The sequence below is a fragment of the Choloepus didactylus genome, chromosome 23 (assembly GCF_015220235.1).
Source record: "Choloepus didactylus isolate mChoDid1 chromosome 23, mChoDid1.pri, whole genome shotgun sequence".
NCBI lineage: Eukaryota > Metazoa > Chordata > Mammalia > Pilosa > Megalonychidae > Choloepus > Choloepus didactylus.
The window spans coordinates 25,436,153-25,462,841 of record NC_051329.1 but is presented as its reverse complement, the minus strand read 5'-3'; the positions used below and the strand labels follow the sequence as shown (position 1 = coordinate 25,462,841).

The following is a 26,689-nucleotide window of genomic DNA, read 5'->3' as shown; positions in this document are numbered from 1 at the left end:
TTGACTTTCTTGGGTCATCTCCATTCTGCCACTGAGTCCATCCTATTAGATTTTTTATTACAGTTGTTATATTTTGGTTCCAAAATTTCTATATGGTTCTTTTTTATGTTTTCTGTTTCTTTATTGAGCTCTTCTATTATCTTTCCATCATTCCAAGAGTCTTTGCCCTTACTTGTAGAATTTTTATAATAGTGACTTTCATGTCTTTGTCAGGTAATTCCAACATCTGTGTCATTTTAGCATTGCGATGTGGTAATTGCCTTTTCCCATGCGACTTGAGATTTTCCTGGTTCTTCATATGCTGGGTAATTTGGGATTATATTCTGGATATATCATGGTATGACACTCTGAGTCTTGTTTATTTAAATCCTGTGGATGATGTTGATTTTTTTTTTCTTAGCTGGGAGTTGATAATTTGTTTTAGCAGGCAGTTGACTTGGTAACCAGGTCTGGTAAGCTTTTGTTTCAAGTTCCATTTTCAAAATCTTTGCAGTGCTATTCAGATCTGTCCCACAGGTGCACTATCCAGTGGCCTGTCTAGGAACTGGGCAGTGGTCTGTCTTGTGTTTAAGTTCTCAAAGTCTTCAGGGTCAGATGTATGCGTATGCAGCATAGGGATGAGTCCAGGAATTCATAAACAACCTTATGAGGTCCCTTTCTGAGCTCCTAACCTCTCTGTGATCTTACTAGTACTTTCTGTTTACCTGGGGCTCCCCTTTTTGGTCCTCCTGCCAAATAAAACCAGGGCTTTGTTTTATTTACCCTGCTCTTCTGTTTCCTTCCCACATTTCCTCTCATGTCATGGGCCAAGTGTCAGGAAGATAGAGAAAGAAAAAAGAAAGGGCGTATGGTGGGTGAAGCTGTATACCTAAGAAAAACATGTTCTTAAACTTAAATCCATTCCTGTGTGTGTGAAAGTGTAAGTTTCTGATGAGGTTTCTACAGTTAAGGTGTGGCCCACCTCTATCAGGTTAGGTCTTAATCCTGTTACTAGAGTCCTTTATGAGCCTACGGGGGGGGGGGGGGGCAGCCAGAAGCTGAAGGTCAACAGAAACTGGAAGAGAAGGGAGAGGCCAGGAGAGGCCATCATGTACAGAGAAGCCAAGGATCAACAGCAGCCAGCCCGGAATGCCAGTCTTTGGGAAGAAAGCATTGCCTTGATGAGGCCTTGATTTGGACTTATCCTGGGTTCAAAACCATGAACCAATAAATTCCCATTTTTTAAGCCATCCCATTGCATGGTATTTCCTTTCACAGTCAGGAAAATAAAACATGGGATTTGTTCCCACCCTTCTTGAGACCATGTCTCCCCTGATCAGACAGATAGGTTTGTCTCCCTCAGAGTTTCAGACTCTTTTGCCCCTTGCTGCCACTGCTGTCACTTCCACTACCATGTGGAATTGCTTGTAGGGCAGGATATGAGATAACAGAGAAAAGAAAAACAGAAGAAAAAGGGAGATTTTCCCTGCTCTCTCTGAGTCAGAAATAGAGGGCTTCCACAAGTTCTCTCTGTCTGCACGGATGCCCACTTCTGCCTTTTGGGCTGTTCTGAGGCCTGTCTGAAAGATTCTGTAGGGCAACAAAACAAGAAGCCTTCTGCCAACTTGGTGGCACATTGAATTTGGGTCTTCTTACCAATTCTTTCTGATACTCTTTACTTTTCAGAGTCCTCAGATAGCTGCTCCTACAGTCTGCCCAGGGTTTATATTTGTGTTCAGTAGGAAGGACTGGGTAGAGTGTGCTTATTCCATTTTACCTGGAACCAGAACCCGGTATAGCAGGGTATTTATACTTAGTAACATTCATTGAATGAGCAAATGAATGAGACCTCGAGTAGCAGTTCCTGACCTCTCCTAAGCAGTAGATTGCATTTCAGGCCTTCTGGATGGAGGAGGGCTAAGTAATTGAATCAACAATCTGCACACTTGGCACCCCCAACTAAATATCACAACTGCACCTTCAGTGTATCCAAACGGAACCCATTTCTCTTCCGCCTGAGACTAGCTTCTGCTTTCAGTTTCTCTATTTGCCACCAGTTGCCCATCAGCCATATTTTAACCACTAGGTGCCTGTGGGAGCTGCTGTCCTTTACACCCTCCCTTCAGTTAGTTTCCCAGGCAAATGAGTTCTTCTGTAACGTTTCCCCTGTCTGTTGCCACTTTTCTCCTCTCAGCCTTGCCACCCTAGTCCTCAAATTTAGGCTGATGGGATAGCTGGCCCACCACAGGACAGGCCAGAACCATTGCTGATGACCACAGAGAGCGAGAAACAGGAAGGAATCAGGAAAGTGGCGTTCCAGCTAGGCTAGTCTGAATGTAGGGCAGCCAGGAGTGAGTGGTTAGGACAGTGGAGGAACCACTATGCAGCTCTCAGAGCCCAAGGATTCATGGGCAACTTGCCTGCCCTGGGATGTTTAGACCCAGGTACACTCATGTATTTACATGACAGTAGCTCCTGAGAATGGGGCTCCCAGTAGGTGCGGGGGACCGGTCAGGCTTCATCGAGCTTGATCCTGGTCTTCAGGGCTGCTTCTGGGCAGGTGCTGACAATAGGCAGCTACCTGTTCTCCTTCTTCCCTGAGGAAACAGCATTCTCCTCTCGGGGCCAGTCTCTGAGAGCAGCCCTGAGCCTACCACCTCTCTGTTCTGAGGTCTGGGTGGACACCTCCCAACTACCTTCCAAGTTCAAGACCCTTCACCATTATCTCATCCTTCTCTCCTACTCTTTCTCTCTGTTTCAGCTCAGCTGAGCTATTTCCCGGGTCCCAAATAGGCCCCCACTGTGTCTTCTCCACACCTTTGCTCATACTATCCCATCTGCCTGGAAGGCTCTCTCCCCCATCCCTGCCTGTCAGAGTTGGATCCTTCAAAACACCTCTCAGATACTGTAGCTCATTCCAGGACAGCCGTTCTGCCCTCCCTGAGTACAGAGTTATAACTGTATAGTTACAGATGTGGTTATAGATGATGCCTCCTTGCACTCCTTCTTAAGCCTCTTTAGCCAAAATTGACTGTTCATTCAGTCTTTCTCACTAGATGCCTTGAAGGCAGGTGTAATGTGCTTCTGGGCTGCTTAGCTCCTGCTGTTCTTGCAGATAAGTCCTACTTAGTAATCATTGCTGAATCAAAGTGAATTGAATCAGAGTCTTTGGTGAGCAGTTCTCTGTGTGATGTGCCACTTCTAGAAAATCTCTCAGAGAAATGGGGTGGGGGAGGGGTCATGATTGTATGAGGACTAGTGGTAAGTTTGTCCCAGGACCGCTGTTTTATGGATGGGGATTGTTTCATAAACGGGAGGTTTCCTCAACTGTGACGTTGCCTGCTTGTTTTTCCCTTCACTGTTAACACTTGGCGGGTCAGGGAGTAGGAAACAACTTCAGTAAGCATGAGACTCTGAGGGCTCAGTCTACGGCTGACAGCAGGAGTGGAACTGCAAGATAATGGAGGCTGATACCCGTGCCAGCCAATTCTTCTCCCCCTTGCAAAGTGCTGAATGACAAGCAGATTTCTCAGCTCCAAGCAGGCAGTCACATTCAGATGATAAATGTGTCCCTGGACAGAGGAGCTTGTTGAGTGATATTTACCAGGTCTCGGTGAGGGGAGCCCAAGGGAGCGTTTCGAGCCTTCGCCTGCTCACCTGCTCACTGAAGCTGCGGGGCCGTGAGAGGACTGAAACGTGCTTCTCTGTTCTCCAGCAGGACGGAAGCTGTGGTGATTTGCCTAGATTCTGAGAAATTTCCTGGTTTCCCTCACTTCCTCTATTCACCCCGATCAAACCCCAGCATGGAGAGGCATCTCTGAGAGGCTTACAGCCTTAAAGGGGGAAGGAGTGGGGAAGTCAGTGCCAGAGACCCAAGCTGGGTGCGTCCTGGCTCTATGCTCACTTCTCCTTGGCCAAGTTCCTTGGCGTCTCTGAGCTTCAGTTTCCTCAGATATAAGGTGAAAATAATAAGAGCTACCTCTCCGAGTTGTCATACAGATAAAATTAAATATGTGTAAAAACACTCTGCACATTGTATAATGCTCTCCAGCATAAATCATGCATTCATTCAATAAGGCCCCATTGCGTACCTACTGCATGCCAGGTGCTGTGCTGCATTTGAAGGGCCAGTGCAAGATTGTGTGGGCCGGAAGGAAAGCAGATAATGGCCAGGCCTTTACAAGCTGTCCCGCATAGCTCCAGAGCCAAGGGGAGAAGGTGGCCAAGAAGTCCAACTTCTGTGTGCCACTCTCAATGCTTCCTCTCTAGGATTAGCCTCTTGACTCGTGGAAAGAGCATGGCTGAGTTGGGACACTGGTGCCTAACCCCTGGCATGGGCATGTGTGTAGAACATTCAAGTTTACCAAGCAGCTTCACACCGTAGCTCATTCGACCTCCATAACAACTGGTGAGGGCACCCATCAGGCTTCTTTGTAATGTAACCCACTGTCACAGGCTTCACCAGCCTGCCTGTTTGAAGTGGGACATGTTCACCTTAAACCCAAATCTTGATGCTCTGAGCCTGTTCCCTCTCTCCCAACAGGAAATCCACCCCTGACAGAGCACCCCCTTCCCCAGCATCTGAGAGGCTTGCATGTCCGTGAGTCTGTCCGCCTCTGGTTCCCTGGCTCACTCCACTCTTCCACACGGATCCTTAGTCAGCAGAAAACTCTAAAAGAGGCTGTCTTGTGGGCTGGGAGTTATCTGTGGAAGAGCCATCACTCAGCATTCCAACAAAGTCTGAATGTGATCATGACACCAAAAGAACCCCCACTTTTTTTTTTTTCCACTGAGCTTGAAATATTTTCCCTGGGTAGAGGGGAGGTGTGAGGTGGAGGATGGTGCTGCAGCTGGGCAGCTCGCCCTCGGATGTGTTTGCTCTCGTCATGTCTGTCTGGATCGCACCAGGGCACAGTACAGGGCTTTTCATTTAATTAGCCTTTTGTTATTTTAATCATGTTGATGAATCAAAGCACGCCTGGGTATTTATGTTTATTTGAAACCCATTGTGAGATATTCTATTATAGTCTGTCATAGGGGAAATATGGATTTATTAATTCAAAATTATAACTTCCTCATGGTGAACTTGGAAGTGGGCCCCCAATCAGCAGTGTTTCTCAAGCTTTCATTTCGTATAGTCCCTGCTCTGCCTGGCGCTGCAGCCATTTGTGTGCATGTTTGTCTCCTCCATCTGGAAAACACCTTTTTAGGCTGTATCTCCCCAGTGCCCAGCATAGTGCCTGGCACATTGTAGGTGCCTAGTTGCTGTTTCTGGAATGGAACGAAGTGGAATGAGTGCTGGAGGATTGCCACACAGCCGTATTCACTTTAGCTCTACTCTGGGGATAGTGCTTAGCCCAGCCTATCGTAGATACAGCAAATAATTTTATTCCTTCTGCAAACATTGTTTGAGTACCTAATTTATGTTGGACATTTGCTAGACAGTGGGAATGCACTACTTACTCAGACACAGCTGAGGTGGGGGAATAGGCTATAAACAAGGAATCAGACTTCATCTTAAGAATCACTATATAAAAGGGGTATGCCAACCAAGTGGGATTTATCCAAGGAATACAAGAGTGGCTCAACATAAGAAAATACAATATGCCAATTAATAAAATGAAGGGGAAAATCCCACATGATCACCTCAGTTGATGCAGAAAAAGTATTTGACAAAAGCCAACATCCTTTCATGATAAATAAATAAATAAATAAATAAATAAATAAATAAATAAATAAATAAAAAACACGCAGAACAATAGGAATAGAAGAGAACTTCCTCAACATGATAAAGGGCATTTATTTAAAACCTGTAGGTAACATCATACTCAATGGTGAAAGTCTGGGAGCTTTCCTCCTAAGATTAGAACAAGTCAAGAATGCCTGCTTTCACCACTGCTATATGTCATTGTACTGAAAGTTCTAGACAGAACAATTAAACAAAAAAGAGAAATAAAAGGCATCCCAATTGGAAAGGGAGAAGTAAAACTATTCCTATTTGCAGATAACATGATTTTATATATAGAAAATACCAAAGAATCAATAAGAAAGCTACTGCAATAAAAAACGAATTCAGCAAAGTTGCAGGGTACAAGATCAATATGCAAAAAATCGGTCACGTTTCTCTATACCAACAATGAAAAATCCAAAAGGGAAATCAAGAAAATAATTCCATTTACAATAGCATCTAAAAGAATAAAATATCTAGGAGTAAATTTAACCTAAGAGGTGAAAGACTTGTACACAAGAATTATAAAACATTTGAGAAAAATTGAAGAGACGTAGGTAAATGGAAAGACATCCCATATTCGTGGACTGGAAGATTTAACATTGTTAATATCTACAGATTCAGTGCAATCCCTATCAAATTCCAACAACCTTTTATGCGGAAATGGAAAAGCTGATCCTCAAATTCATATGGAATTGCAAAGTACCCCAAATAGCCAAAACACATTGAAACAGAGCAAAGTTGGAGTATTCACATGTCCTGATTTCAAAACGTACTCAACAAAATACTCGCTAACCAAATCTAACATTACATTAAAACAGTTGTACACCATGATCGAGTGGGATTTTTCCCAGGTATGCATAGTGTTTCAACATAAGAAAATAAATTAATGTAATAAGCCACATTAATAGAACAAAGAAAAAAGAATCACATTGTCATCTCAGTTGACAGAAAAAAAGCATATGACCTAATCCAGCACCCATTCTTGATAAAAACACTTAGAAAACTAGGAATAGAAGGAAACTTCCTCAACATGATAAAGGACATATATGGAAAACCCACATCTAATCTCATACTCAATGGTGAAAGACTGAAAATGTTTCCTCTAAGATCAGGAACAAGATAAGGATGCCCACTCTTACCACTGTTATTCAAAGACGTAGTGAAGTTCTAGACAGAGCAATTGCACAAGAAAAAGGAATAAAAGGCATCCCAATTAGAAAGGAAGAAGTAAAACTTTCCCTGTTTGTAGTTGACATGATCCTATATATAGAAAATTCTGAAAAATCACAACAGAGCTACTAGAACTAATAAATGAATTCAGCAAAGTGGTGGGGTACAAGATCATGCAAAAATCCGTGGTGTTGCTGAACTCTAATAGTAAGCAATCCAAACAGGGAACAAAGAAAAATCCATTTGCAATAGCAACTAAAAAAATCAAATACCTAGGTATAGAATTAACTGTGGGTTTTAGGGAGTAGTACACAGAAAACTATAAAAAATTGCTAAAAGAAATCAAAGACGACCTAAATAAATGGAAAGACATTCCATGTTCATTGATTGGAAGACTAAATATTGTTACATTGTCAATTCTACTCAAAGCAATATACAGAGTCAATGAAATCCCAATCAAAATTCCAACAGCTTTCTTTGCAGAATTGGAAAATCCAATCATCAAATTTATATGAAAATGTAAGGGGCCCTAAATAGCCAAAAACTGGAAAAAGAAGAACAACATTGGAGGACTCATACTTCCTGATTTTAAAACTTACTACAAAGCTACAGTAATCAAAACTTCCTGGTACTGGCACAAGAACAGGCATATGGATCAATGGAATCAAATTGAGGGTTCACAAATGTACCCCCACATCTATAGCCAATTGAGTTTTGACAAGGATGCCCAGCCCACTCAATGGGGAAAGAATAGTCTCTTCCACAAATTGTTCTGGGAAAACTGGACATCCATATGCAAAAGAATGAAGGTGGACCCCATACCTCATACCACATACAAAAATTAACTCCAAATGGATCAAAGACCTTAATATAAGAACCAAAACTATAAAACTTCTAGAAGAAAACACAGGGAAGCATCTTCAGAACCTTGTGTTACTTTCTTAGACTTTACATCAAAAGCATAAATAGCCAAAGGAAAATAAAGATGAATGAGACTTCAAGAAAATGAAAAACTTTTGTGCATCAAAGGACTTCATCATCAAAGTAAAAAGACAACCTATAGAATGGGAGAAAATATTTGGAAACCACATATTTGATAAGGGTTTAATATCTGGAATATATAAAGAAATCCCACAACTCAACAACAAAAAAACAACACCCAATTAGAAAATGAGCATAAGACTTGGATAGACATTTCTCCTAGGAAGATAAATCGCCAGTAAGCACATGAAAAGATTCTGAGCCTCATTAGCTGTTAGGAAATGCAAATGAAAACACAATAAGACACCATTTCTCTCCCACTGGAATGGCTACTGTTAAAAAAACAGAAAATAAGTGTTGAGAAGATGTGGGGAAATGGGAACACCCATTCATTGTTGGTGGGATGTAAAATGGTGCAGTCACTGTGGAAGATAGTTTTGTTGTTTCTCAGAAAGTTGATTATAGAATTCCATATGACTTGTCAATCTTACATCTAGGTATAAAGCAAAAAGAATTGAAAGCAGTGACTTGAACAGATAGGTGCACACTGATGTTCATAGAAGCATTATTTTACAATTGCCAAAAGGTGGAAGCAACCCACGTGTCCATCAAAGGATGAATGGATAAACAAATGTGGTATATGCATACAATGGAGTATTATTTAGCCATAAAAGGGAATGATATTCTGATACATGCGACAACATGGATGATGCTTAAAGACATCATGTTGAATGAAATAAGCCAGACACAAAAGGACAAATATTGTATGCGATCACTGATAATTAGATAATAAGATAATTAGAATAAGCAAATTCATATAGTCAGAAACTAGAATACAGGTTACCAGGGGCCAGGGTGGGAATAGTGAATGGAAAGTTAATGCTTAAATCATGCAGAATTTCTGTTTGGGGTGACAGAAAAGTTTTGGTAATAGATGGTGGTGATAGTAGCAATACACCATGAATGTAATTAACAGCACTAAGTTATAAGTTGAAATGTGGATAAAAGGAGGGATTTTAGGTTACATATATGTTACTAGCATAAAAATTTTTTAAAAATCCCAAAGACTGTACAACATAAACAGGGAACCCTAATGTAAACAATGAATTATAGTTAAAAGTTATAATAATATTGCTTCATCCATTGTAACAAGTTACCACCTAATAAAAAATAGTAATAATAGGGAAAACTGTGTGTGAGGGGAGGTTTATGGGAACTCTATTTTCTGTATGATTTTTCTGTAAACTTACAACTTCTCTAATAAAAACATAAATAAAAATAAAGTTAAATGTTAAATAACCATATAACCCAGCATTTCACTCCTAGGTATATACCCTAAAGAATTCAAAATGGACTCAAACAAGTACCTGTAAATGCATGTTCATAGCAGCACTATTCATGATAGCCAAAGGGCATAAAGAAGCCAAATGTCAGCCCACAGATGAATGATAAACAAATTGTGGTCTCTCCACACAATGGAATACTATTCAGCCATAAAAGGAATGAAGTACTGATATATTCTGCACTGTGGATGGACCTCAGAAACATTATGCTAAGTGACAGAAGCCAGACATAAAAAGTCTAGTGTATGATTCAATTTCTATGAAATGACCAGAATAGGAAATCCATAGTGCCAGAACACAGTAGATCGGTGGTTTCCAGGGACTGGAGGCAGGGGGATGAATGTAGACCAACTGCTTAATGGGTACTAGGTTTCTTTTTGAGGTGTTGAGAATATTTTGGAACTGGAGTGAGGCGGTGGTTGTACTAGAGTGTGAATGTACTGAATGCCACTGAATTGTACACTTTAAAGTGGTTAATTTTGTGCTATGTGAATTTCTCCTCAAAAAAATAAATCAGGGAGGGGCTCTAAGATGGTGGCATAGAGAGGAGTGGAAGCTAGTTAGTCCCCCTGGAACAACTAATAAACAACCAGGAACAACTAGTAAATAATCCGGAATAACTGCAGGGGGACAAACGTGACCATCCACTCATCATACACCAACCTGAATTGGGAGGAATCCCCAAGATTGCAGCACAAAATCTGTAAGTAAAAACTGTGGATCCAAGCTGGGAGCCCCCTCCCCCCATGGCCTGAGCTGCAAAGCCTCCTGGTGGTATAGACTAGCTCTCTCCGAGCAAGTGAATACAGCTCAGCTGAGCTCCAGCTGGGTTCTTAATTAACAAATGTGGACTGCTCGATACAAGCTACAAATCCCCAACAGACAGAGGCTTTGGGTGACGACTGACCTTGGAGAGCCAGAGGGTGGCTGCAGACTGGCCCTAAAGAGGACTTTCTGTCCCTGTTTCAGCTCAGTAGAGAAAGCCTCGGCCATTTTCAGTTCCCAGGGATCTGACCCAGACAAGGGTGGAGATAGCACAGGCAGAGAGAGACCATTGAAATGCTGTTGACCTCTCCCTAGGGGGTCTATCTTCCCTAAGAGGAAAGAGGTGGGGCCCAGCTCTACTGCCTGCCTTCCGTTCAGAACTAGATCCCAGAGCCTGGGTGAAAACAGCCACGGGCCACACCTCCTTACACCAGTCTGGAGTTACAGGCTGACAGGCACCACCTGCTGGGCAGAAAAGCACAGTGACTTGAGGCCTCACGTGGTGTACCAATTTTCTAAGACACACCCTCAGGAAAACGAGATACTGAATACTTCTTCCTTCTGGGACCAGAGCCCATTTTGGTCTGGGAAAACCTGGTTGGGGTAACCAAGGAAACCATGCCTAGACAACAGAAAACTACAACCTACACTAAGAAAAACGAACTTATGGCCCAGCCAAAGGAACAAACTTACACCTCAACTGAGATACAGGAATTGAAACAACTAATACCAAATCAATTCAAAAAGTTTAGGGAAGATACGGCAAAAGAGCTGAACTGTATAATGAAAACACTGGGCTTACAAAAGGTAGAAATCGAAAGTTCGAAAAACCAACTGACAGAATCTATGGAAATGAAAGGCACAACTCAAGAGATGAAAGACACAATGGAAACATACAATAGCAGATCCCAAAGAGGCAGAAGAAAACACTCAGGAACTGGAGAACAAGACACCTGAAATCCTACACACAAAAGAACAGATAGAGAAAAGAATGGAAAAATATGAGCAATGTCTCCAGGAACTTAAGGACAAAATGAAGAGCAGGAATGTATGTGTCATTGGTGTCCCAGAAGAGGAAGAGAAGGGAAAAGGGGCAGAAGCAATAATGGAGGAAATAATCAATGAAAATTTCCCATCTCTTATGAAAGACATAAAATTACAGATCCAAGAAGTGCAGCATACCCCAAACAGAATAGATCTGAATAGGTCTATGCCAAGACACTTAATAATCAGATTATCAAACGTCAAAGATAAAGAGAGAATCCTGAAAGCAGCAAGAGAAAAGCGATCATATCACATACAAAGGAAGCTTGATAAGACTATGTGTGGATTTCTCGATAGAAACCATGGAGGCAAGAAGGAAGTGGTGTGATTTATTTAAGGTACTGAAAGAGAAAAACCACCAACAAAGAATCCTATATCTAGCAAAACTGTCCTTCAAATATGAGGGAGAGCTTAAAATATTCTCTGACAAACAGACAATGACAGAATTTGTGAACAAGATACCTGCTTTACAGGAAGCACTAAAGGAAGCACTGCAGACAGAAAGGAAAAGACAGGAGTGAGAAGTTTGGAAAACAATTTTGGGAGATAGTAGCACAGCAATGAAAGTACACTGAACAAAGATAACTGTCAGCATGGTTGAAAGAGGAAGGTTAGGACCATGTGGGACACCAGAACAAAAGACAAAAGATAAAGAGTGGGACTGTATAACTCAGGGAAACTAGGGTGCTCAATGATTATAATAAAAGGTACAAATATGTTTTAAAAAAACCAAAAACAAACAAAAAAACAGCAACCCCCTAAGTTAAACCATGGAGTAGTTAATAGTACAATTATAAAAGTGTGCTTTCATCAGTTGTAACAAATGTACCACACCAATGCAAGGTGTTTACAGTAGGGTGGTATGCAGGAACCCTGTATTTTATACATGATTTTTCTGTAAACCCATAACTTTCATAACTTAAAGAAATCTGAAAGCAAGGTAACATATTTTATAAAAATAAAATGGTATTTCTGATTCTAAAAGTCAAACTCAACTGATGTTTTATTATTTGACTTCAGACTTTTTCTATATTTAGAATAAATCATTTTTCTTGAAATTCAGGACACCTCCCATGTGTATAAATAAATAATTTTATACAAAAAAAAACAAAAATAAATCTGAAACAAATTTTTTAAATTACAAAATTAAAAATAAAGGAATTAATTATTTATAAATAAGTGTGGTGGGACAGTGTCATCAGGAGGCACTCATGAAAGCTTTGCTGGGTGGCAGAAGGGCAGGAGCCCTCAGAGCTGACACCCTTAGCCCAGCACTTTTCTTCTCTGATTGGTTTTTTCTGCCACCTTTTCCTGCAGGGCCTGTGCCAGCAGCGAGACGGAGAGTGAAGCTGGAGACCTCATGGACCAGCAGTTTGAAGAGATGAACAACAAACTCAACTCGGTTACTGACCCAACCGGCTTTCTGCGGATGGTCAGCCGCAATAACCTCTTCAACAGGTGCGTGTGGGGTCTGTTTCCAGGCCAGGTGCAGGGCACGGACACTGTGCTCTCAGCCGACGTTCCCTCCGGCTGGTCAGGATTCTGGCTCTGTGTCCCGTTTTACACAGCGAGTGTCAGGCACACAGGATCCCCACTTGTCAGGGCTTCTGCTTCTCAGCAGCACTCCGGTTCACATGGGAAAGCAGTGACAGCCAGGCTTGACAGCACAGTCCTCATGAGTCTGGGATGAGCGGCCCAGGGGGTGGCTGGTTGCGTCTCCTCATAGCCTCAGAACTGACTTCCCATTCAGAGTGGCTTCACATCCTGCTTTGCCAGCTCCTGTAGGTGACCTTGGGCCAGACCCCTTCGCTGATTTTCTGAGCCTGAGTGTCGAGGAGGTCGGGTCAAGTGGAGATGCCAGCACTGCTGGAGGGGGAAACGGGGTCTAAGGACAGCCTCATCCAGGCCCAGACTCTCACCTCTGCCCCGAGGCCCCTTTCCCTATTACTTGACCAAATAGGCCTTAGTGCTTTTAAGATTGAGTTGAGGTTGAAATCGCCAAGTGAGCACACTGCTTCTTCTTATCAGGGGTGTTACTGAGCTGGGTCCCAAAAAACAGGGGGAGGCAGGGAGAGTGGGGGTGTTGGCCACTGTCACTTGGTTGCCTGGCAACAACCTGGAAGTCCCATTTTGATAGAGCTCTCACAGACTGTCATAAGTCCCTGCCCTGGGTTCGAGGGCTCACTTGAGAGGGAAGCAGGCATGATGTGGATGAGAGGCGGCCTCTGTTGGCAGCCCTGCTGTGTGGGGCATTGGGTACCCCATCCATGCTCCAGTGCCCTGGTTTCCTCTCGTTGTTGTGCTATCTGGGTGACAATTGTATGCTTCCTTTCCGGGGGGCGAGCTGAGTGGGAGAGGAGCCAGGGTCTGGGGATGTAGGTACTGGCAGCTTGGTTGAAAGGAAGCCAAAACCTCAAGCCTGTTCACCCCCAGTTCCTTCATTCCCCCCACCCCCCTCCCAGGAATCACACTCGGCTCTTAGTTTCCTGTGGGGACGCAACCAGGTATGAGGAGGCCTGTGGAGCAGGTCTGGGCTCAAGCCCCTGCTCTGCTGGCTGCTTAGCCCGTGAGGCAGGTGATCCTTGACTCTGCCACTCGATGCTATCATAGTGAACTGGAGTGCCAGGAGGTTCCTCCCTTCGCTTCCTGGCCTTGTGCCTCGGGTGGGTGATTTCGCCACCGTGAGCTTCAGGGTTCCCCATGTCCGAAAGGGAGACAAGCTGCTTCCCTTGCAGGGCTCCTTTAATGTGGGAATTAGAGGTGCTGACATAAATATCTAAGCCCTGACAGGCCACCTAGTGCACAGAAGGAACCGTACACATGGCAACTTCTGACTGTTTTGAGCGAAGGGAGAGGATAGTGCTAAACTTGAATTCCTAAGGTGACGTGGGTGGGTAGACTTTGGAAGGGATGGACTTTGTATGTACCTGCAGCAGGTGTTGACCACCTGGAGAAATAGCCATGCCCCACACTTCCTTCACATGGCAGGTGAGTGCACCAAAGGCTGGCAGGGGCTCGTCCCTGGAGCCCACAGTGATGAAGGAGAAGAGGCCATGTGCGGGGGGCCTTGTGCTTGCTGGGGCAGTGCCAGCTCCCCTCTCCAGGGTCTCTCCGTTTCCGTGGTCGATTGCTGGACCAATTTGCGTATGAGGCTGCAAAGCTAGTGAAAGTCAAGCAAGACTTGGCTTTAGAGTTTTCTCTCCTGCTCTCCAGGAATTGGTCTTTGTTCTGCCTTTGTTTTTTGCAGTCTCTGCAACCACTGTTTTTCTTCTTGCCTGTGTACTTAGGCAGAATATACATTTGCATTTTGGGGCAGATACCACCCATGAACCAAAACAAGAACCCTTCCCTTGTTTAACATCCTGACCCCGGTTTGGGCCCTGAGGCAGCGTTGCCTGGAAGTTGGGCTGGGAACTGGAAGGTCAGTGTGTGTGGGTGGGGGATGAACATGGAGGTCAGTAGATCACGTTCGCTGCAGAAAAGAGGAGTTATTATGAGTTAGGCTTTGACTGCATCCTGGACTCTGTGCCTGTCCAGGATCAATGAGAACCAGTATCCCAGAGAAATGTTTGACTCTACTGCAGCATGCATCCCAGGTCTCATATCTTGTGGCCGCATGTGTAACAAGATAGGGGGCGGGCAGAGGGGATGGAGCCTTCCTATTGCCCAGGGATTGGTGACTAGAGCCCAAACAAAGGACAGAGATGTGTTGTTTCCTAGTCTAAAGAGAGGTGCCACATCTCCCTTGGGTCTCCAAGACCTCCAGCTCACACTCCAGCCCCACTACCATCTTTAGAAGAAAACTGGAAGCGGGGTGGAGGCGGGGGACATCAAAGTGAGGATAGGCTCCTCAGCCTGGCCAGGGGCCCTCCAAGAAAATTTCTCACAAAGAGTGGGAGTCCTGCAAGAAGGAGGGAGAAGCACCTCCACCTGGCAGGATGGTCCTGTGCTCGGGTAGTGCGCGGAAGTGTAGGCCAGCTCCTGTGACATGGGAGAGGGAGAAGGGACTAAAGAGAAGGACCGGGTGAGGATGGGTGGCCACGGCCGACCTGCATGGATGTACATGTTTCCTGCTTGGTCGGTCACAGGGGCTTCAGCAACTTGCTGTTTCCCCACCCAGGGGGCTGCCTGCTTGGGCCAGGGACCTCAGCAGCGAGAGTTATGGGGTATACAGCTGGGACAGGGCTGAGAGGGCTCTGGGGGAGCCAGAGCCGATTGCCCTATGTTGGACGGTGCATGGGGAGGCCCCCATACGGCTCAAAAGTGCTCATGCATGTGCTTCTTGAGGGAGCCATGTGGAGGGCATCAACTATGCTTGCCACCCTCCTTCTCCTTTTTGGCTGCTGCCCTCACCACCTGAGGGTTAGGCTGACAGTGGGGAAGGAGGAGTGGCCCCAGGGCCAGACCTGCCTTCTAAATCCTGTGAGCTAGCATCTGACCTGCAGTGGGGGTGGGAGGAGATGAGATATAGGTTACATAAGAAGCTGACGATTTGGATCTGCCCAAGATTTTCTACAGGGGTGGGGAAGGCAGAGTCAGCAGGACATAGTAGAAAGCAGTTACTAGAGGAAAGTCAAACTGTTGGCCATTTGTCCCCCTACGGTCAGCCTGCTCAGTGGGCTGGAGGCCTGTGCGACTCTGTGTCCCTCTCTGCATGCCTATCGTGCTGGCCTCTGCATGAATGTGTGGCTGGAGTGCCCTGTAAATGCTCCACCAGCTGGCCTGAAGCACGCTGTAGTGAGGTTGCAGAAGTCCTTGTCCACCCAGAGGCCCTTGTCCACCCAAAGGCTCAGGCCTGGACATTTCCCTTGATCAGCCGTGGGGTGGAAGGGAGAGACCTTGGGCTCCGGGGCCAGGCAGACCTCACTTTGGAACCAGGCTCTACCCTTTATTAGTGAGTGACCTTGAGCCTTTTTTTTTTTCATCTGGAAAATGGGGGTAACAATGCCTGCTGGTAAAGTTATGAGGTGCGACAAATGCAATGAAGTGTAATAGAGATTGCTGTCTAGTAAGGAGTTTCCTTCTCTCCCTGCTGTGGGTCTGAGGTTTCTGTGCCTTTGGGGGTAAATCAACCACCTTCTGAATCAGATCTCCACCCAGAAACCTGTTTGGACAGCTTGATGCTTCCCCCCCCATACAGGCTCTCTCTGGTTCCCAGGTACCGAGAGACTTTGAGTCAATGCAAACATGACTCTCCTGGGTATCAGTGACAGTCTTGAACCCCTGAGGTTAATGCTCAGCTTGTGGCTGGTGTCCTGCCATCCCTGTCCCCTGTTCTTTGTTGATGGACCCTGAGCTCCCAGTCAGCCCCCTACCATATCCCCCCATCCTATGTCTCTTCTTGGTAGGCGCCTTCCCTGCAAACAGCTGCTCCATAGGTGGGCTCAGCCACCGGGGCTCAGGCAGGAGTCCCTGTCCTGGCGTGTGACCGGCGAGCATGGTCAGCCCACATCAAGGCTCCCTGCCTGTCCTGGTACACTGCCTCCAGGCCCCAGGCCTCCCGTGTGCACCCTCCTGGTGTGCCTGCACACACTCACATTCTGTGCTTCTCTCCAGGCAACAGTAAATAAAATGAGGTGCAGGGGTGAAATTAAGAAACATCCATCAAAAGTCACCTTGAAAGCACCTTAAATTTGCCATCTGGTGGTGGCAAGTTTATTCGAAATGGAAAAGGGTGGCCTGTGGGTTGTCTCTAAGTATCAAGTTTGCCGATATACTTTACAGCACAATTTATAAATAATATTTTCTTTACCACGTTTCTTCACTTTATTGTTCCAGAAATTATTTAAAACAGTTTACCAAAACATATACAGATGCCACAAGATCAAATAAAAACTAAATAAAGGGGTGAGAAAATCAAGATAGAGGGAAAAACAGGTAAGAGAGAAGGAGTAAAGTTTATGCAGCACTGCTGGAGACAGATCCCCCCATGGATGCAGGCCGGACTGTGTGGTTTCCCAGCCCTGTCCCAAACCTAGTGACTCAGAACCTGCACTTCAACAAAGTCTCCAGGGGCTTTGTATGCAAATTGAAGTTTGTGAAGCATTGCTACACCTCTGCCTGAAGATGGCACCCTAGAGCTGTTTCTCAGGGGTACTGAACCCTGAACCCCTCAGACCTGCTCCTCTCTGCATCGCCCTATGCGATATTGCATCTGCATCCCCAGCAGTCTCACTCTCCAAATGCAGTTTGCTGCCAAGAACCTGCTGGTTCAACCCCATCACATTTCTGGTCTCCATCCCTTCTGTCTATTCCTATTGCCACGGCCCTTCCTTGAGAGTTCATTGTTCTCGTTAAATTACTATTTAATGTCATCCTGAGAACAGCTTTGCAAGGTTGCTGAAGCTCAGCGAGGTTAATTGCCTGAAGTCCGTAACTTGTCAGTGGCAGAGATGAGATCTGCCCCTCGCAGAGCGGGGCTCCACTCCAACCCTGCTGCCCTGCAGCCAGGGCCTCACGTCACCACCCCAGCCACCCGGGCCTGGTCGCCATCCTCCCCTCTGGCTGGAGCTCATTCCACTGGCACCACTCTCATGCTCAGGGCTGTTGGGGCCCCCAGCAGAGCTGGGTCAGGGTGGCTGTGCTTGGCATTCGAGCCCTTCACTCTGCAGCCCTGCCATCCTTCCCACCTCGTGTTCCACCCCTGCCCTGACCCTCTGTCCTAAGCCAGGGGAACTCCTCCACCTGCTCTTTCCCCCCTCAGGGCCTTTGTTGGACACACTGCCTTGGCCCCGCCTCAAACCTGTGTGCTCTCAGCTCCCAACACCCTCGCCAAAGGCCTGGTCAAGCCTGGTCTCTCTTGGTATTTCCCCCAAGGTGCCTAGCACGGTGCCTGTGCGGTAGGCACAGGTCCTTGCCCATTTATTGAGAAAAGGAAGGAATGTCAGGATTGGGAGACATTAAATAATGATGATGAGGCTGATAAAACAACAGCAGCGATGAGGATGATGACGGTCATGATGATGATGATAATGACGATGACGACAACGACGACGATGAAGAAGAAGAATGATGGCCCTGACCTTCTGTTGATTACTCCCTACACCCCATGTTCCCAGCACTGGGCACAGTGCTTTATATGTATTATCTTATTTAATCCTTACAACAACCACGAGGGATACTATTACGACCCCCTTTTTAACGCTAAGGATACTGGGGCTCGGAGAGGCTGAATTAGTTGCCCAGAGTCCCATGGCTGGTAAGTGGCAGAGCCAGTGTTAGCATCCAGGTCTGTGTGACCCCAAAGACACCCCACTCTCCCCTCTCCAGTACCCCTCCCAAGTGGCCACCCAGCCTTGAACTCCTTCAGTAACAGAGGGCTCGTTACCTACTGAGGTAGTGCATTCTCTCCAGATAACTCTGGAGGCTCAGTGTGAACCCATGAGTGAAACCCCACGTATTTGTTTGTGGGGGTGGGGGGCTAGACAGGCTTGGACCCACAAACTGCCTCAGGGAGCAAGGCCCATCGGAAAGGGGTTGTGCTGTGCTGCTGAGCACACACCAGCCAGGCAGGCTGCCACACACAGGGCTGTCTTCTCTCCATCCCTGAGCATGTGATAAGCCTGTCCCTGACTGACTGCCCAGCTAGGCCATCTGTCCTGATGCCTAATTGGGGTCAGCAGGAAAAACTTGTGCAACGTGCAAGGCTGGCTTGGGCATCGTATTCTTCCAAGGCAACCATTTCCAGGCTTAGACACATAGCTTCATACACATTACAGCAAGGAGCAAGGTCCATAGCAAAGTGACCCGAGTGGGCAGAGGCTGGGCCCCTCCACTGCAGCGGCACCTCCTGCGGAAGGACAGGCCCAGGCCCTCTTGGTGGAGGCTGTGTCACGACCCTTGCCTAGAAAGTGAATCTGCCCAGTGACCCAGCAAGTTCAGGAGAGCTCAGGAGCAAGGTGGGAGAAGCCACCTGCAGCCCAGACCCATCCCTGGGCCCAAGAGCTGCCAGGCACCATGGGAAGAGCAGGGGGCCCTGCCTGAGCCCGCCCAGCCTCATGATTCTCCTGAGGAAACCCCAGACCCATGGAGCTGGGCGCCTGGTAATTAAGGAGGTGAGCAGGCAGAAAGCGCCCACAGCTTATTGAATAAGTACTTAAAATGCAGCGTTTGGCAGTGTTCTTCTCCCAGAGGAGACAGCCCTTTGCATAAGGATGTTCATGGAGGGGAGTCGCTGAGTGGTGTCAGTATCCTTTTTTTTTAATTTATTTTAATTGAATTGAAGCATCTCTGGCTATTTGAATATAATGGATTTAGCCAATTAATTTTTCTATTGGTGCCTTAAAACCCAGGCACTTGTTCAAATTGGAGGCCAAGTCCCTCGGAAGACACAGCCCAGCGTTCAGAGCCTCAGAGGGGATTTTGGAGTGTCATGTCAGGGCCGAGGGTGAGAGAGAAAGGAATCAAGGGATCTTTCGGCAGCATGATCCCAACAGAGTGGGGGCCTGGCTCACTGCCTGCCGGGTGCCCTTTGGAGTACCCCTCACCTGTGAGGAGGGTCGCCCCGCTGGGGGAATTGTGGGCTTGCCAGACTAAGAGCTGGACAACCCTGACTGCAGGGCACAGCCCCCAGGACCAGGCTGAGCAGCCTGGCCCACCCCTCCATGGGACCCTTGGAAAGTGAAAAAGCATGATGAAAACATCCTGAGATGAGGAGCCGTGTGTCCACACAAGGAAGAAATGGCATGGCTCAGGAACGGTGACCACACCTTGAATGGGGCTGCCACGGCCTGTTCTAGAGCCAGGAGGGCCACCTCCTTCCTCCCCCAACTCCCTGTGCTTCTCTGGCAGTGAAGGCCTGGGACTCCCCAGAGGACCGAGCACCCAGGCTGCAGACCTCCTGTTGCCTGACTGCCTCGAGGAGCAGGGCTCCGCCTCTGGCACCAGGGCCTTTGGTGAGATGCTTAACCCAGAGCCCCCTTTACTCACCTGCAACATGGAAGTGGAGATGGGGATGAGCCCTGCTTCCCAGCCCATGGTGAGGACTAGAATGGTCTACACACGTCAAAGCCGAGCTCTGGCCCAGCCCAGAATCTGCCCCAGAAGGTGATGACCTCACTGCCCGGTGTCTGGACAGGTTAAGCCAAGGACTGTGGGCCTGCCATGGAATCGAGCCCCAGAGTAGCAAAAGGGTAGGTCACAGAAAGAGATGGGAACAGACGAGACACTCCCAGAGGCCTTCTCTCTCCAGTCTGCATGCAAGGCTTAAGACCACGGGCTCACACATGCTCACTCGCTCACACTCACTCACGCTCATTCACACATTCACACAGCAGCTCTCAGACAGACCTTGCTTCATCCTCATTCGACTGTAAGCTCCGGGAGGGCGAGCACCAAATAAGCACTCAGTGATGCAGTGTTTTCCTACTGAATCATTTCTCCTTGGTGCCATGGGGACCAAACCCCAGGCAGCTAGTTCTTTCCTCATTCTGATCGCCTCTGGGTTTTCAGGAAACGGCACCCTTTCCAGCTGCCCTCCTGGGCCCTGCCTGAGCTCCTGCCCCTCCTCAGCACGGTGTCTGTTCACAGCCTCAGGTCCACTGTGCTTGCAGGAGAAGGCCCCAGAGAGCCTGTTTCTATGGAGCTCTGGCCTCTCATGCAGTCTCTGGATTGTGCCCAGTTGCAGCCTACTGGCCCCTCCCTCCACGCCTGCCCAGGCAGCCCTGCCACGGCACCCAAGGGCCAGACCGGCTCCACTGTCCCCATAATCTTCAGTCTCATTCTCCCTGAGCGGCCTCTGAACCCTGTTCCTCTTGCTCTCTGCTGCTGACCAGTACTCACTTCCCTGTACAGGCCTGTGGGGAGGCTCAGTCTTCAAGACCGCAGTGTTGTAGAATCGCCGCCTCTGAGAGCCAGATCAGGCCAACAGGACGGAGGGCATTGAGCCGAGAGCCTGAACCGTGGCGGGCCGGGCCTGCCAACTCCACAGGGGTGGGCTCCCATCCCAGCAACCTGAGAGGAGTTTATTTGGCTCAAGCAGAGTTGATTCATTTAGCTCTCCACCTTTGAACTTGAAAGGCCAGGAAACCAGTGGGGGGCACGTGGAGCAGCTTGCCACATTCTCCTGTCCCTTCTTTAAATGGCACCTTGGTGGAAACCAGGGGAACTGGCCCAGTGTTCCTGAGCACTGCAGTTTGGATGGAGGCTCCCTACTGCCTGCTCCCCCTCCATTTGGCCCCCAGGGCAGCACACACCAGTGCCCCCCACAGCTGGGCCCACAGTCCGTGCAGTGCAGCGTCTGCTTCAGGCCTGTCCCATGGTTGTAAATCCTCTCCTGCCTCGGGAATAGAACTTTTCATCCCCTGAGAAGGAGATTGACGAGCAGCGAGTGCAGCCTGGGCCAGGTGGTGTTTGTCATCAGCCCAGACTCAAGCTTCACCCCTGATGCCTCTGCCCCCTCGGTAGCCACGCACGTGTCCTCTTGTGGTTCTGCATTTCCTGCCTCTGAGGGCCAGCTCTCCCTGTCGCCGGTTCACCTCCTCTCCCCCTGGATATATGCTTGCTCCCTCTCCTTTGCCTGCCATCACACAGACGGTTGTAAATGGAGAAAATTAATATTTCTCCAGAAGTAGATTAATAAACATCATCTAAGGAATGAGCTAATAAAGACAGTGTGCTAGGAGGAAACCCTCTCCGCCGAGAGCCAGGCTGTCAGCCCACCCGGGTCCCTGCGGAACAGGCCGGCGAGAGGACGGTGCGCTGGCGCCCCCTGCTGGGGTCCTGGGGTGGTGCAGCCGCCGCCCCGCCAGCCTGGCCGCGCAACGGAACCCCCGGGAGCTGAGGGGGCCGCCCTGCTGCTTCCGTGCTCTGCTGGGGGGTGATGAAGGCTCGCTGACAGCACCACCTGGATGGAACCAGCCGCTGGGAGGACAGTGAAACCCCTGCCCCGCTGTCCAGGTGACAGGCACGAGGTCTCGGCCAGAGGCCTGGCCTCTGCCTTGTCCGCCAACCCTGGGCAAGTCTCTTGCTCTCCCTGAACCTCAGTTTCTTCCCTGAACAGGAGGAGTAGCCCCACCTCGTAGGACCTGAGAGGGCGAGATGGGCATGGAGGGCAGGCCGGTGCGGGGGGTGGTGCAGCGCGTTCTCTCCTGGGGCCTCTGTGTGTGGATGGTGCAGCCACCCTGCAGCTCCCAACCTGCACGTGAGGAAGCATGTTCTCTACCCCCTTTCAAGGCTCCATCCTGATTCATGAAGGAAACATTCCCTGGTCTTATTGTCCAGAGAACGGAGGCAGAGTGAAGTTGCTCACCCAGGCCGGAAGGTGCTGCAGAAGTGGGAGCAGCACAGTCACCGAGGTCCTGCCGTTGTGGGCCCCACCCTTCCCAGTCGAGGCCTTCTGCAGGGCAAGGGATGCCCGGGCACACGCCCGCACAGGAGGGAGGCCAGCAGGGGAGGTCTGCCCCCCGCCCACGCCTGGCAGCCCCTGTGAGCAGTCCACCACCCTGGGGCTCGGGGCCCAGAACCACACTTCCGTAGGGTGTTCCCTGGCCCAGGTTCCTCCACCATGGGGGTGTGGACCAGTCATGCCTGTCACCTGGGCAGGTTACAGCACCTGGACGCTGTACTCGTGCCCTGACCAGCCCATTTGAAAGAACCTGTGAGGACATTAGCCCCAGCCCTTCATTTTACAAGCAAAGAAAAGAGGCGAGGAGAAGAGGGACGTGCCTTGCCAGAGTCACACAGCCTGGCCCACTCAGGTCACCGTAGACGCTCCCTGTTGTCAGACTCTAGGGCTGAGGCGCCCCAGCTGACTGCTTCACTCTTCTAAATTTTTACAAATCTATCTTTATGCAGAACTCTAGGCAGATGTACCCCAGTAAAATAGCTGTAGCAGGTAACAGAACAGAACAGAAGCCATGCGTGAAGGGAGACCATCCTATCTAGAAGGCCTCACCTGCTCACAGCACGGGCTGCAGCGGCGCCCAGGGCTCGTGGAGGCGAGGCAGCTGTGGGCCCAGCCTCCAGCCCCAGCCTCCGAGGGCCTGGGGCCAGGGGGCCCTCATCCGTTCTTGGTCTTGGTTTCCTGCCCTCTGAGGCTCTGTTGTGGAATGGTGGTTCCGGGACTGTTCTCGTGGCCCCACGACCTGCAGGCGCTGTGGAGGCAGAGGGAGCCAGTGTGGGGCCACCAGCATGGAGAAGCAGGCAGCCCCTGCCCCCAGGCTGCTGGGGAAGGGAGGGCCCAAGGCCTCACAACAGATGCCTTCCTGCCCAAGGCAGTGGCCTCAAATGATTTCGGGTTTTTTGTTTGTTTTTTGTTTTACCACAGACGGATATTTCTGGGCTTTTGTTTTTACTTTGAAAAAGATATCTCTAGGAATAAGTGTCCTCCTCTGAATAGAAACACAGATTAGAGGGGCTTCCTGCCTGACTGGGGCAAGAGGCCGTGTAGCTGGCTCTGGTGCACCCCAGCCAGGCTGGGCAGGCCCCGGCTTAAGGCCCAGCAGCTGCTAAGTGGGAGGCTGAGAGGCAGCCACGCGTGGTGTGGCATCCGGGTGGCAGAGTCAGCAGGTGCACATGGGGCGCAGGCAGGCTGGCCGGCCTGGGAGAGGGCAGGACAGAATCGCATGTCATGGCAGGTGCAGATGCAGACACACGGCCTCCATGTGAGGGCTGTGCATGCCTGGAAGCAGACCCAGATACCCACGGAGGGTCTCCCGGGAAACCTCCGCAGAATAGTCGGGTTCCTTGAGCAGCCGTGTGTTTGCCAGCCCTGGACACAGACGTCTGACTAGCTGCTCCATTGAGGCTGGCCTGGGGACCAGGGGAAAAGTTCCCAGGGAGGGGTGCACACTGCAGATGGCCTCCCTCTGGTCATCCCCGAGGGAGGCTGGTTGTTAAAGAGGCGAGCAGGCCTGCCTCCACCCTCCCCACAGGAAAACCCGGAGCTTTCTCCTGGCACACAAGCCTCCCTCCAACCCCCAACCCCAGGCCCACCTGGCCTGCTCCCTTCTCCCACCCACGTCCCTCACACTCACCACCCCTAGCACCCCAGGCTCCATTTCCCAGCATCTGCCTTTCCCCGTGTTGTCTCTCTGTCCAGATCATCCCTTGTGGCCCAGCCTTAATGGCACTCTCCCAAAAGCCTCCCCTCAGCCCTCCCTGACCGCCAACTAGAGTCCATGACTCGTGCCTCAGTGTCTCCACCACCTCTGGTGGCGCCATTCCCTTTCTTCACGGCCCTCGGCTGTGCCAAGCTGCCTGGTGCAGAGACCCACAGCCTGGCCCCCTCTGTGGACCCGCCGTGCCCAGCACCTTGTGGGCAGCCACGTCTGTGGAACAGGTTAGCACTGTTGGGCCTCTTTAGATGCCTCCGATATGTCCTGGAATTCAATAAAATGGCATCACAGCCATCAGCCTGGGACTCTGGAATTGCTCTAGGCCCATTTCCCCAGCCTGGCCCCCTCTGTGGACCCAGCCTTGGCACCCTCCTGCCCCAGGTCTCCCTCACGGATCCTTCCCAGGGCTGATACTCATGGTGCCTTCGTCCTTTCTGGGGCTGTGCCTCCACCATCCAATCCTCACACTCCCGCAGTGACATCCCTTTTGCACAGGCAGAAAGCAAGGCCGAGGGTAAGTCACTGGCCCAAGGTGGGCTGCAGGCCCAGCAGGTCTGGCCGCCAGCCCTGTCCTTCAGTTCAGGCCCCACCCCCTCCCTCCATGCCTCGGCCTCTTTTGAATTGGTGGCTAGTGCTAGGCTGTTGACTCCAGCCCTTCCCTGGTATGTCCTTGGGGTGCTTCCAGAAACCATGCTTTTGCAGCCACACTGCCAGCAGGGGTTCCCTGCCCAGGCTCCAGGGCTCGCCCTGACTTCCCGTGCCCTCAGGAGCCCACTCATCAGGGGAGGGGCTCCCATGGACTGGGCACTTGGATCTAAGCTCTTGGAGCAAGTAGCTGTCCATGCTGTGAGCTAGCTGGAAGGAGCCCGCATGCCTGTCCTGTGCAGCTTGGGTTACCCAGGGCTCCTTACATCACAGAGGCAGGCAGGGGAGCCTGTGGGGAATGCCCGAGAGCTGGGGAACCTTCCTCCAGCAGGAGCGTTTTAGTTCAGAGCAGAAGGGCCTGGTGGCCTGTGGAGCGCCCAGCAGTTGCCGTGAGGACCTGTGCCCACAGCATTGTCTGGAGACATGTGGCTCCCCCAATCCCCCAGCTGGATTGACTGGGTTCAGGTGCCCAACGGACCTCGAGTGGGAGGGCTGGAGCCCCCAGTCCAGGTCAACACTGACCTGGCATGTAGAACAAGGGAGCCACCCTATCTTGCTGTCCCGTTGCAGCACCTGCCTCTTTAGGGCCCAGGTCCCATCTGCTGAGGAGCAAGCAGCGCTGTGGCAGACACCGCATGTCACACCAGGCGTCTCCCCTGGGAAGAACTGCTCTTTGCAGGGTTTTCGCTGGAATTAAGTGAGCCTCTGAGTGTCACTGCAGGGTTATCTGTGCTTCAGTGGCTCTGTTGGCAAAGACACAACACGGCCCCGATCCCTTGTAATTACACGTTCCCTGAATGAGCGAGGCCGACGAGGGGATGTGAGCAGGCTTTCCGGGCCCTCGTCTCTGTCAGGGAGCCAGGGTAGGAGCCCAGCGGGGCTCAGAGCCTGGCTTGGCTCGACACTAGAATTTGGGTCAAGTGGGAGGTTCCAGCGAATGCTGCAAGGTCAGGGACGACCAGGGACAGAAGCCATACCTGGGAAATACAACTGAAGCTTTCTGGTGGTTGCTGGGCTGACCCAGCAGAGAAGGCAGTCAAGGAGCTGCTGCCAACAGCAGCCCAGAGGACGTTTTGCAGCTCTGCAGTGTGCCTTGTTGATGACATGGCTCCTGTCCTTAGGGCTCCTAGCCTACGCGGCAGAAATGCCAGAACTGTGTGCAGTGTCCAGTCAAGGTTTGCACATGACTGGCTGCTCAGTGGTCAGACAAGAGTCATGAGAAGGCTGTGCCAGGGCCCATTGTGCCGGGCGGCAGGCCGGGCTTGGAGAGGAGGGCTGGGGGGCACTTTGGCCCCGCGCTGGATGTGGTTTGTTTCCCCTGCACCGGCTCTTCACCCACTCACCCGTGTTGTTCTCTGACGATCCCCAGGGTGTACAGCAGTGCCTGGCACATGGCTGGGACTCAGGAAACATTTGTTAAATGAGAGAGTGAATAAATGAATGAAGGAGTGGTCTCATCCTATGTTGCAAGTGTGAAACTTGGGTCCTTGGGGGTTGAAAATGCCATTGTGCTAGTAAAACTAACTAGAAGTACTGGGACATAAAGAGCAAAACAAAACAACCCAGCCACGCTTGAACTGGTGCCCTTTGCAGGCACCACCGCCGGTCAGCCGCTCCTGGTGGCCAGCTCCCAGCTCCCCTCCTGAAGGAGCCGCTGCGGGACGTGCCGCGGTCGGGGCCACATGCCCCTTGCGCATCCGCGGACAAGTTGGCAGCAGGGCGCTGTCTTCCTCCTGCCCTTGGCAGCTGCTGCTTTCCTAACGGTCCTCACGTTTGCTGCACACACTGCTCCACACGGGATGTCATTAAATCCTTTGAACAGCACTTTAGGCCTTTCTGATGATGTGAGAAAGCTCCATAGAAATGTAAGCCGTTGTGTGCAGCTGCTTCATCCTGCGGTTTCTGTCGGTGCTGACTGTACGGTGAAAATTACCTGAACAGGGAGAGAGGGGCGAACGGGGCCGGCCAGGGGGTGG

At 49.7% G+C, this 26,689-nt stretch overlaps 1 protein-coding gene across 5 annotated transcripts in view; it reads left to right on the top strand.

The window, feature by feature from the left end:
* The window catches only part of TTC28 (tetratricopeptide repeat domain 28), an 836,277-nt gene that overhangs the window by 779,945 nt on the left and 29,643 nt on the right, over positions 1-26,689 (top strand). For all 5 annotated transcript variants that reach the window (XM_037817392.1, XM_037817391.1, XM_037817394.1 and 2 more), the window contains one exon: positions 12,331-12,471. In XM_037817392.1, the coding sequence (XP_037673320.1) occupies positions 12,331-12,471 (141 nt within the window). The remainder of the gene's footprint in view (positions 1-12,330; positions 12,472-26,689) is intronic.